At 40.6% G+C, this 13,150-nt stretch overlaps 1 protein-coding gene across 28 annotated transcripts in view; it reads right to left on the reverse strand.

Annotated features, from left to right (window-relative positions):
* PLD5 (phospholipase D family member 5) overlaps positions 1–13,150 on the reverse strand; it is a 180,048-nt gene that overhangs the window by 42,140 nt on the left and 124,758 nt on the right. For 26 of the 28 annotated variants that reach the window (XM_083830302.1, XM_083830314.1, XM_083830303.1 and 23 more), the window contains one exon: positions 1,422–1,549. In XM_083830302.1, coding sequence (XP_083686428.1) covers positions 1,422–1,549 — 128 coding nt within the window. Of the gene's footprint in view, positions 1–1,421; positions 1,550–2,191; positions 2,268–13,150 lie in introns of all 28 variants that reach the window. The other 2 variants (XM_083830308.1, XM_083830309.1) reach the window with 1 other exon arrangement.

Here is a 13,150-nt window from a genome sequence, read left to right on the forward strand (position 1 = left end):
CAGATCTCTTTGGCAGTTGCCCTGATTTATTAACCTATAACTCTGGGGTAAGGGAATTGGATACTTATATCAGATGTCAACAGGGGCCAAGCATCTAATATCCTCAGGCTCTTCTGAAACCCCAATGTGCATCTCTCAGCTAATTGAAAGCAGATTCTCTTTTACTGCAACTCGTGAGAGAGATTTCTTTTTTTCTCTGTACAAATATTCCTCTGGGCTTCATTTTATCACCACATAAAAAATATGCTAGTAAATGACAGTAAGACAAAAAAAAAAATCCAAATGCATACAAAAAATACAATGATAAAATTAACAGTGAGGAATCACATTTGAAACACAAAACTAGCCTCAAAGTTCAATGCAGGCATGCTACATGAGTTAAGATTTACTTCATCATGAGAAGACCAATCCTATAATGAAATCTTAAAAACTCCAAAGCAACACACACCTCCTTCTCCACAAAGTCATTACAAAGGACGTTCAAAATTATTCATAAGTTTCTGACATTCTGCTCATATTTCGGAAGTATGTTTTTTTAATAGTAATTAATAACAATCAACCTAGGATTGCTTCCTTTACCCTACGTTGTGCATTACAATTAGTGAACTCTAAAAGTACAGGCTCCACGCCCTGAATATGACCAACAGCAGTCTCACATGGTCATTTTTGCTCCATACCACTGACTATTACAGCCTTTAACAATCCTGAGACTGCTGGGGGAAAAAAAGATACCTCCGAAAAGACAAATAATCATCATGGATGAATTACTTCTTCAAAATGGCATTAGACTGTAGAGAGTCCTCAGCACTGGTGGTTGGTAAGAGGCCTTACTGTACATCCCTAAACTCTCTTGCTTATGACAGAATTAAAATACAGAATTTTAATAGATACAATCTTCAATAGCCTTATGCTATTGACTTTCTGTGCCCATAAATCTATCCCTCCCCAGCTGTGGTGGGTATTTCAGGATATTATGTACTATCCCCTTGTAATTCCTTCTGAATTTTGCTTTTTCTTATTTAAATGGCAGATGAGAGGGACTTGGTCATTCTCATGGCACTATCAGGGAGTTTCTTTAGCAGTTTGTTCAAAATTATCATTTTTTTTAAATAAGAAAACCAGAACTTACAACCTTGAAACAACACAATCATCACTGAAATCAATAAAGGCAATAAATATATATATTTTTTAAATTAACACAAAGCATAACCGTTGAGGATAGGTATTTCAATGAAAAGAAGTAACATTTATAGTAATACACTTGTGAGAAGACAGAAGAGTCATCAAAACTCTGGCAGTCTCTCTGCCAGCAAACTATCAGAAAAAGAAAGCTCTACATCTCCACTTGTTGGCTTCAAAACAATACTTTTTTCCTTATTATACGCTCAAAGGGTATAGGAGCACTTTTTCAATTAAATTACCTGTCCCAGTGATCTCCAGTCTAGGCTGGCACTCCCAATGTACACATGCTGTTTATCAACAATCCAGAAAGATGACTGAAGGCGACCTTCATTATATGCTGACATGTTCATATACAGCACTTCAGCACCTAGAGATTTACAGACACAACAACAAAAAGTACTGTTTAGAAGTACAGAAGTTACAGACATTAAAGAAAAGAAACTTCACATTTCAGGGTCTCAGCTATCAAAGCTACAAAGGGACATAATTAAACATATAATTAAGGCTTAAAGTCAATGATAGACAGTCTTACTGCCCCACTATTTCAGACCTTAATTAACGTATATTCCAGAAAAACAGGTGTAGGGAACATCCCCATGTGTTATTCTCTTTGCTTATTTACCTCCCTTTTTAGAATCACGTAATTGCTATTTTTTCAAGCACTGTATGCTCCTAAAACCCTTTTTAAAGGTCTATGCTGTAACTCTAACCTGTTACATATTATAATGACCTCTGAGCTATAAAACCCAACTATATCCCCAACCTGAAAAGCAAACTCTTTTCCCTTGCCCTGTGCAATGCTCTGAGCACAAAGCCTGCAGTGGGTTACCGCATGGAACAGACATCGATGAGAGGACCCCACAGGGAATATTAAGGAGTGAGGAAAGAAACAGAGACCTGAAGTATGCTGAAGCTATGCTCAATGGTACTCATCTGTGACTTTGAGCCTGCCACTTTGTATTGAATGGTTTTCTTAAGGATTAAAGTCTGCTGAAATCAAAGGACCTACTTGCAGGGTTAAAAGCTGTTGGCTCCATCACATGAGTAAAAATGTCTGAATCAGCCCCATCAGTATGTTTGCAGCACTAAACACAGAATATATTCAATATTAGATGAATTCATGGGATATCTCACATCATTATTTTTCTTTCAGTGCTCCAGTGTTTGTAAGATTAGGTGATTAATCTGAATTAATTATTGCTGAAGGTAATTTAAAGTAACCCAATCTCTTTTTAGTTGTCACAGTAAGTGGGGAAGAGAAGTGACAGTAAAGCAGACTGGAGGGCAGCTATCTCCCATTAAACATTCATGTGATCATCAGTATCACGAATTCCAATAATGTCTGAATATGAATCACAACGTTAGAATTCCAGTATACTTCAGGAACTAAAATATTTTTTATTTAACTTCTTATTTCTGACCTTCTAAGAAATATTTGACTCAATTTTAAGCTGTAATTGCCAGTGATAAATATTCCTTTTCATTATCATTATTATTTTTATTGTTATTATTATTACTATTATTAAAATTACAAATCTCTCTTGAATGAATGATTCCAGAAGTTCAAGCATCAGGAAAAAAATAGATATAGTAAGGCACCAAACTTGCAACACAGGACTTTAAGCAAGAAACAGTTTGGCTCATGGTCACTACAGTTACATTTCATGCTACCCAGCTACATTTCCCATTTTTTACAGGCATCATCTAACCACATTCATCTAAGCTTGGAAACAAAGGAAAGGTTGGAAACAAAGCGTTACTCCTTTGAATGTGTTGCTGTTTTCAATCCATGCATTAATGAGTAGAACTGTGCTAATTAATGAGATAATGCGCGTGAACTGGTAAAGAAACCAGAAAACACTATAGCAGGTGTTAAATGGTTTAAATTGTTTTCTTATGAATAAACAAAAGCAACTCCTCCTACTAGCTGAGGAAAACTGTTCTGTAAGGTGCTGAATTTCTAGCTGATTACCTGAAAACTGTGTTTAAAAATCAAGTTTAACATAGCAGTTTGCCTTGATCATATTTTCTTTGCATACATCCAATTTGCAACATTAAACAGCAGTAAGAATTTAACACCCACAACACACCTACAGCAAATAGATTATAAATGAAGTGTTAGCATTTTCATATAGGAAAGGTAAAACTGTCTGCACCAACAATGATCTTTCTTCTCACAACTGAGAGCCTAAAATAAAAACATTTAAAATATCTTTGAAATATTCAATGCTGAATAAAAATGTTGATTGCCAAAGTTACAACAGGAAACTATTTTACCAACAATATTAACATTAAAAATAGCAGACATCTTCAGTAACCTGACATAAAATTCTAGGTATAAGACCCCAGGGTTTGGGAGCAGTTCACATATTGGCATAACTGGTGGGAGAGGACTATCACTCTAAAATATAATCTAGGCTTCAATTACCAAAATAGTGATTATAGCAGTGCAGGTGATACTGCTAGCATACATACCATTAAAAACAAAACCTGGAACTCAATTTCTTTTCCTTTTGGAAACAGCCAACTCATAAGGCTGAGGAAACAGTATCTCCAAGTTAATTTAAAAAAAAAATAAAAAAGTTGTGTGTTGCAGGGAGCAGCTGCTGCATAGCCTATTAATGAGCCCTTAACTTTTGATGAAAGGAAACATGCATCAGTATTGATAACTGCCTCTGTTCTAGAAGCTCTTGAGATGTTTTGTTAAAATAGTCTTGTCAGGCCTTCAACACAATCCATCATCCCTAGCGTGGTCCAGTTCCCATGAGGAAATTAAATTGGACTGATCAATATGTGAAGCCATAACAGAACTCTTTATCATGCTGCAGTCTCAATTACACAAAGCTGGGGGTCTAGTGAGTTCAACCAGAAGGCACAATTTGTAGGTTTGATTGCTGATGTAGATGCCAGACTCTTAGAAAATAAATCCAACAATTTTGGTTCACTGAACATTAAAGTGCAGGATAAGAGCTTAGAGAAAACCAGTGCTGTCACTCAAAACCTGAGTGGATTTGCCTATCCCACAAAATCGTGCACTGTAAAGGCTGGGCCAGAGTGCCCATTTCTCACAGGAAGAAAGAATACTGCAGGGATCAAAGCGTGCTTGAAGTGACAGACATTTCTCTGAGTACTACTTCTAGGCAGAGAGGTTTGCATCCTCTAACAGGGTGATGGCTGATGCAGGCTGGGGCACACAGCAGGACCCTGGCCTTGGGAGCCTGGGCCTTCTCAGGCCGTGTGGGGGGAATGTGGTCTCTGAGGGGTGCCAGGCTGCTGCTCGGCCTCTTGCTCTGCCTCTCAAGGGGGGAGAAATAATACAGAAGGCAACAGGAGTACTTCAAAAAGACTGGCCTTTCATCCATTTCCCAAAGGAATCCCAAAGCAGAAGCACGGCACAAGAAAATGTGATTTACCATTTCTAGCGTTGCGAAGTGCTGTTTGGTATAGCTGCCTGCCCCCAGGTAACTTGATAACACTAACAATGTTATCAAGGCCACAGGGCAGGCTTGACTTCTAAACAGGAGCTAAAGGCCAGGACTTTTTCTGCATACTTGAGTCCAAACACTCTAAGCTGTTAGCGGGAGACTTTAATCAGGGGCTTATCGTACAGGTGCTCTATTAGGAAAAACCTTGTGTCATCCAGAAGCACATCTTGGTGCATCTGTGTTACAGCATATGCTAGCTGGGGATTTTACTACCGCTGTGGCAAGGTCACCAGGTGGCTACACAAACTGGGAGACTTCTGCCCCGGAAGCTGCAGCAGGCCGGGGCTCACGGGGCTGCTGCTGGGCCTCCAGAGCCACGTCTATGAGGCCGACTGCAGGAGGTTCACCAGGAGCCTCTGATCCCATGTCTGTGTGCAGCCTGGAATAGTACCAGCTTGTCCTGGTACAGAGGCAATGTCACTGAGCCAAATCACCTCTCTGGTGGATACAGTAAAACTTTTTTTGTAAAGAAGACCGAGAAAGAGCAACTGCTTAGGCTGCTATTATCACAGCTGCCTTGAAAGCAAACATGCAAATTCTGCCCGCAACAGTTTTCAGCAGCGCCAGTTCCAGGCTAAACTTGCAGTGGAGTTAGCAAACATAACGCCCAAGGAACAGAAGCTTCCTTTGCTTGTACCACGGCTAAAATTGGCCTTCTGTCTTCACAATTCTCTTACTCTCGCTATAAGTCTTTTTAAAACTTTTTAAAACTAGACAAAGAAAGATGGGAAGGGGGAAGGATTTATGGACTGAGATGAGAACAAGGCAGAGGTATCTGGGAAGCTGCAGCAACAGTGAAGAATGATTCACAACAGGCAGAGCAGTGATGAGAGAGAGCCCTGACATCAGCCCTGACAGGAGGGAGCTGTGCTGCAGCAGACAGGCAGCGGAGAGGGATGCAAAGCCTGATGGCACATGCTGGGACAGCAAAGCCCCAGGAGAACGGGCTGTGGAGACAGGCTGGGCCCAACTGCCCCCTGCTAGACAAAGGGGAGTTATAAAGATGGAGGAGATGAACAGGGGCTTTTTAATACTTCTCCATCTTGGGAAAACAGGGCCTGTTATGTGCAGGCCATGGGAGCACAGCAGGCAATGGGAAGGGGGAGCAGCACAGAGCTGTTGGTAGGCAGGGGATGTGGGAAGATTGTAGAGGGCTCCCAAAGGAGGAGGGAGAGCAGGATGCAAGGAAGCTCTAGTACACAAAATGAGTATGGTCAGTGAAAGCAATGCTGTTTATAGCTCTCTTGTATATTTGCAGTTTGTACCTGACCAATGCCCCTGCAACACATCCAATCCCCTGCTCATCCTTCAGCCACCATTCCCCATATCACATTATCACCAAACTGGCCACAGTAGAAACAGCTGCTCTCCTCGGCTTACCCCATTCTTGCTGTCCCTTCACTCATCATCATGTGCCTATCCTTTGCTCATGGCACTTTTTTTTTTTCCTCTCCTAATTCTGTGTATTCCCAAGCAAACACTCCAAGTAATATGACCTTTAAAAAGGAATCTGAGAACCTGAGCCATGGCCTATTTGTTTCACCCTGCTGCTGACAGTCTCTTGGCACACAAGTATACACATTTTGATCTATACATTTTGGACAGTGGCCTCAAGCTGAAGTCACGAGCAGGCTTACCTTGTCCAGACCGTGAACCCTAGAGCTCACAAGAGTACACACACTCGGGCACCTTGCACAGCCTCTCTGGGAGGCTACCACGCTGGTGGGAGGCAGCACGTGCTGCACTTACCGTGGTGCCATGCACCAGCTCCACTCCTGCAGCTATACTGAGTCTTCAGAGCAACACAGATGCAGGTAATATTTGTATTGCAAAAATAGCGCAATATCATGTGCTAACTCAAAGATCAGCAAACGATCCTTTATTATCCCTAAATCCCAAACTTATTAAAAAAATTTGCTCACTAGGAAATATGAATGTGAGTACACACTCATATATGGATGTATACATTTTCAGAGTGAATACCTCTTTCCTTACATTTTGCAGTAGATGCTTCCATTTTACTTATTTGCTTTCAGCTGCAAAACTTACTACAATGTACACTTACAAATAAAAATAAGTTTCATTTTACTGAGACAGAAATCCAGAGTGTTCCATACCCTGCCAAGTGGCAGAGTACCTGCCCCATGCTGGACAGACACAAGTGACCAAGGCAGAGGATCATCTCCCCAGGAACTTTTATGCTCTTTTCTTAGCTGATTGCAGAAAGTCTGGAGTTGTTCCAGAAGCTCCATTAGCGTGACCTGCCAGCACTCAGAGGAGGACAAGTACAAAAGCAGAGGAATGCACAACTTGACAACACAGTTATTTTTACTATGTCTCGGAATGATTAAAAGGCAAACTAGAATATTTACTATTTCTTGCTCTTTATGGAATATTGGATTTAAAATGCAATTTAAAAGTCTGCCTGGCCCCAGAAGGATTAATGATTCAGACTTTGAAGAGAAAATACTCAAGAACTTTTAGGGAAATCTCTGATGGTAATACCTTCACTATGAATTGGCTGTTTTGCTTACACTCTCCTCCATTCCTCATCTTCCCCCCGCCCCCTCCTCTTCACAGGACTGATCCTACCACTCTGGGTGTTGTTATTCATTCACCGTATTATTTGTACTCTGGGTGCTGTTCATCACCTCAATTTCATACTAATAAAAAAAAAAAAGCATAAATACTTTAACAACTCCGTATGCAACTGCCACACACACATACAAAAATGAAATCATAGGTACTCAAAGAAACTGTGTTCTCTTACAAGATCAACCAATACCCAAAGAGCCTTCCTAATAGAACTAGTGTCCATACCACCTTGAGCTTATATTGCCTGCCCTAAAGTGTAGCACTCAAACTGTATGCTGGACAAAAACGCCTTCCTTCGGTATGAAATTCCCACTCACTCCCAACATACAGCCAGCCATACCCTATGTGCACACGCAGCTTCTCAAAACAATACAAGGCCCCAAAGCTAATGCTGTCTGTATAAGACGACGCTGTTTCTGATGGAGTCATGTTCATGAAAAATTACTGGGTTGTTACTGCTTTCCTTTACATCATGTGTGGTCACCGATATAAGGACAGCTTTGAGGAAATCAGTGCACAGGAGAGGGATCTCCGGCTGCAGCTCTGTGGGCCCCTCTGGGACATCGCTGGAGAGATGCAGGTGCCTGCAGCAGTCTCTGGAGTTGAACTGGACAGGCTGACAGGCTCAGGGCTGTGGCGTGGATGGCTCAAGGGGAACATGCAGAAAGCACTCTGCTCCCTGCACGCAGCCACTGCTCGGCTCCACTGGCACGCTCCCTAGCCAGCTCACTTGTCCGAGCCTGGCTGTAGCTTGGAGGAAAGGCAGCTCGGGGAGCACTTCCCTGAGCAGATGGGCTGCGGCCAGGGATCTCCCTGTGGAGTTGCGGGTGTGGGAAGAGGGAGGTCTCTGTCACTGCCAGCTGACTTCCCAGCCCCCTCTCTTCAGGCACCAAGCCAGCTCCTCGCCTGGTTCCCTTCCCTCCCCAGCAGACCGTAACACACCGTCAGGCTCTGGCCAGTGTGATTGGGGACAGCAAACATCCTCCACAATCACCAGTAGTTTTTGCTTTGTTTTGCACCCATTTAGTGCATTAAAATCATTTCTGTGAACTAGCACAGCTCCAGAAACTGCTCTATCCACCCAGCTGGGGAAGCCAAGAGCTGAACATAGGGGCAGGAGTGAGCAGGAAGGAGGAGAAATAGGGACAAATGGAGCATTTCAAAACCCAGCTCCTTGTTTGAAAATAGAGTATTACAGAATTACAACTGGCATGGTTACTTTTTTTTTTTTTTTTAAATTAGCAATAATATTGGCATGAACAGATCTCATGTTCAGTGACTCTTCTTTCCTCCACCACCTCCTCCTCCTGGGTAGCTTTTTGGGCATTCAAGGAATGAACCTGATCAGAAAACAGACCCAGGTTAAAAAATCAGTTAAGAAAAAAAAAAGGTTATTTCAAATGAAGAACTATTCACAATCAGTCCAACTCACTATCTGGCTATGGTGACACAACTGAAGGCACAGCACAAGTATGAGTGGCTTGTGGTTGGGTGCAACAAGATGCAGGAACTGCTTAGGCCAGTGCTGCCATTTAAAGGTACGTCCATGTAATCTCAGCCTCAGTTCCAAATCCTAGTATGTGTTTGCCTTTCATCTCGCATAACCATTTGCATCATGCAAACAAAGGAGATATGAGGGCAGTAATGGCATTTGCTTGCAACAATGTTTCCCACGTGCTTACAGCAGGGTTTCACAGCAAGAGAGAAGATCCAGAAAAGACCCATCAGGGGATCTGCATGTGTGCAGTTTGCTCATGGTATGCGGGACGGCAAATCCTTGAGAACAAAGGAAAGGTCAGAATTAATTTCTTTCAATTCCTTGTTTAACTTCAGTGACATCTTGGGAGCTAGTTAGTTCCCAAGGCAACATATACCCAAACACATCCAGACACTGGCTCCCACGATTTCAAATGTCGGCCTTTGGTGCTAGTCCACGTAATCAAAATACCAATTTCTCAGCTAAGTACCCTGCTGTAGACAGAGTTCAGCATCAGAGCATTACAGCTCTCACCCATGTGAACGCATTTTGCACTGACTGCTGTGCCCTTTCGATTTACTCAGCAGAAAATCCAACAAATAACCGAAATGCTTCCTGTCCCATGTCACAGGAGAGACGTAAGAGATGCCTGACATTTCTTTGTAAAACCTACTCATAGCAACTAAACACAATTAAACACAATTTCTGATTCACTGAACAAAACACTGAAGGTCCATCTTAATACAGGGTGGGCAAACCATGCCAAATACGATTACAGGGAAATAAGAGGTCTCCTCTTCACCTGCAGAACAGATACAGCACAGGCACGCTCCACTCAAGCTTCCCGACAGATAGCAAGTAGCTCAGCTGATTAATCACATACATGCATGTTTAACTAAGCTATGCACTGAATTTTGGACTGCAAATATGGAAAGAACTCGTAGGACTCTAGACCTCTGGTCCTTCCAAAGACAGAAATCCAGTTTCCAGAGGACACTCACGTCTTTCTCATTCTGTAAGGCCATAAAGCACTGAGATTCCGTAAGGAAAACCACGAAACACAGTGAAGCCCTATATACATTAACAAAACAGTATTTGGAAACGGGAATTGAAGCCTGAAGTACCTTACTCCAATGCAGGATATATCACCACATTAATTTTAAAAGTAAAACAACCTTCTTAACACCACGTAAAACATTTTTATTAATAACCCGTGAAGCTTTTTTTGACTTTTATTATCATTTGCACTGTAATAGTTCTTTCCTTTCTTCTCCCTTTGTTTTCTTAAATCCTGTGGTGTGTACTTGATTTTTTAGGTAAGATTTTTAGTTGTTAATTTAGAATTTTACATACTACATTTTCCACACTACATTTTCCACCAGAAAGCGTCTATTCTACTCTTAATTAAGGCACATACATGTTACAACCATGCCTTTGGAAGGCACAGGCTGCCACCCAGTATATTTTTGATACACAACTACCCCACAAAATGCTAGCAGCCAACCGTACAATTCATTATATGAAATATGTCAGGAAAGCTGACATGCTTCAACTCTGCACTTTCCCACCTGGACTTGCTGTCCTGAAGCCAGTGATTTCTGTACTGTATCTGCTAGAGAAACCCTTACTGGCTGGGACAAAGTTTAGGACTCTGATTTTAGGCTATTTGTAAAAGGAAAAAAAAAAAAAAGTCTTAATGCAAAAGAATTCAGAGTATCTTCTAAAGATCCAAACAGTTTTTCCTTGCCCTCTAATAATTACATTAGAATTATATTCATGCCTTTGTTAAGGGGCTTTGCTGCATGATGCAGCAAGCATGAGAGACATCCTTACATTTTGCACAGATGTGACACTGACATCAGAATCAGTATTTTTCAGATTTTTACTTCTTTTAGAGCTACTTAAGGTATTTCATATCAATAATCATAGATTTTTAAATAAAACTTTGAATAGTAAGAGAACTGATGATCAGTTCAATTCTTTTCCCTTAGCAGAACTCAGCATTTTTCTAGAAAAATGGTAATTTAAATTACATTTTCTGAATATAAATCTGTTTTGTGAGTCTTATGATTCAGTAAAGTCTGTAAGACAACAAGTGTACAACAAAGTTTGACAGAATATATATATAATTTTAATTTCCACATTTTTTTGTTCTCCATTATTGGAGAGTAGGCTGTTCATTTACTAGATGAAGCTATAAATGTGATTGCTTTACAGATTGGGAAACGTAATTTTCTTACTTAGCTGATTCAGGCGACAAAGCACATTACCACTTAAAGGAAGACTATTACACTATCAGTAAAGGCATTACTAAAGTTGGATTGTGGCTTTTTCTCTTTGCCTAATTATAATTGCATAAGTTTTTGCTATAAAAGAAAGTTATTTTAAATACAATAAAGGGATTAGTAAACTCACACACTGCTCCCCTCCACTTTCAAAGACTTTTTACTTGGATTAGCATTATGAAGAACTAGATTGATTCATACACTTCCTAGATGAAATATCCTAGAACGCAGGAACATTTTTTTCATGAAGAATGAGAATCACAGCCCTCTATGAATGAATATTTCAGGGTTAAATCCCTTAAAAAAATGCAGCAACTATTTATCTCTGACTTTATCAACATCATTTCATTCTGACATTTATATACTCTAAACCCTTCAGTATTAGCATCAGTCACTTCTAAATGTTGACTAGTAATAACAACACTTGTGCAATTGCTGACAAGATGTGGTCCTCAGACATCTGCAGTTCTGCTTTGGCTTTTGTCAGTCTCCTTCCCACAAAAGAGAAATCCCAGTTCTAGAAGGTGAGAAAGTATGCTGCAGGGCTGGCAAGAAGGTAAGGGAGGACAGACTGTGCCTCCTCAGAGGGCAGTATTATTTGGTCCTAGCCCACTGGTTTTTATTTTTTACAATACCTTCATAATAGAATTGTCTTCCTGCACCTGCATTAACTTATGGCCTGAACAGCTCTGGAATATTATGTCCAGGCTACAAAAAGCCAGAAGAACAGGCTGACCTGGCCATGGCTGTACAAGGAAAGAAGAGGCACGGCCAGAACCAACCAACCTGGGTCTGCCAGTGGCACAGTCATTTCCTTCTACTACTTCTCACTTCTCTAGCAGTATCTTTCCCCAACTCTTTCCTTTGATTCTGTCCTATTACCCTGCCAAGTCAGCCTTTGACTTTTCTAATTTTTTTTTCCAGATCATTCCTATCTCAATTCCAATTATTTTTCTCTGCTTTCATCTACTTTGTCACAAGCCCACCAAGAACATGCCTGGCCTTTTACCAGTATTCTTTTCTGATGTTTTCCTAATTAATTACTCACTTTTCTGTTTCTGCCCTTCTCTTTCATCTGATTCATTCCTCATAGATCTACCTGTTATTTCATTTCCCCCACTACTTTCCCTCAATGTCATTCTTCCTCCCTCTCTCCCACTTCAGGCTCAGTTTATCATTTCACTCTTGCCCTTGCCTACTAATTCACTGTTTCATGTATCACATATATTCATTCAGTTATTCATACACTCCCCCACTCTCCAATTAGTTGAGAAACATTTTTTTTTCTCTAACTACATATGCAGCATGATATATTCTCCAAGCCTTTAAAAAAAAAAAAAAAAAAGGAATGAAAATAATATTTTTCTTGGAGTTTTAAGGGTATTCACAGTTTTGGGTGCCCAGTTTGGTCCTTATTTTATTTTGCATGTCCTGCAGGTATTAACTCATGATATACAACCCAAAGGTATACAAAGAAGATTGCTTACAGTTTAGGGCTCTGGGAATTGTTTTTTGTTTTTTTTTTTTGGCTTTCCTATTCCAAACAACAACTGAACCTGGGTCTAAGGTTCTTAATAGAACAAGGCATTTTTATAGCCTCTTCTTTTATAGAAGCATATGCAGATAGACACTGCAGCTCTGCTGGAACTGACTGAAGTGACTCATGCTTGATTTACTATTGCTCTGGCCATCTTGTTGAATGCATTTGTGAGGGCTTCAGCATTCTGTTTTGGTTACACAGATGCTTCATACATTAAAATGGAGAAATTTTAGAGACAAATTGACATTCCTTAGTGCCACAAGCAGAAAAATCCACACAATGAACTGAGGAAAACTAAAAAGGATGTAGGGAAACAATGCTTTGTCTCTGGGGAAATACACAAGGGATACAAATCAATAGCTTGCCAGTTAGCAGCTTTTTAACACAGATTGACTTTCAACCAAACAGCCTATTTAAAATGTAGAAAGCAAAATAAAAGAAAGCCACAACTCCACACATTCTATGTTATTAGCTGAGCAAAGGACACGTGCAATGTACCATCAATATTTAAGTGACAGCACACTGAAATCACAGAGGAGTTTGGCGTCCTGCAGGATAAGATCAGAAGTATCATCTAATTTCTTCA

This window comes from Anser anser (assembly GCF_964211835.1).
Source record: "Anser anser genome assembly, chromosome: 3".
NCBI lineage: Eukaryota > Metazoa > Chordata > Aves > Anseriformes > Anatidae > Anser > Anser anser.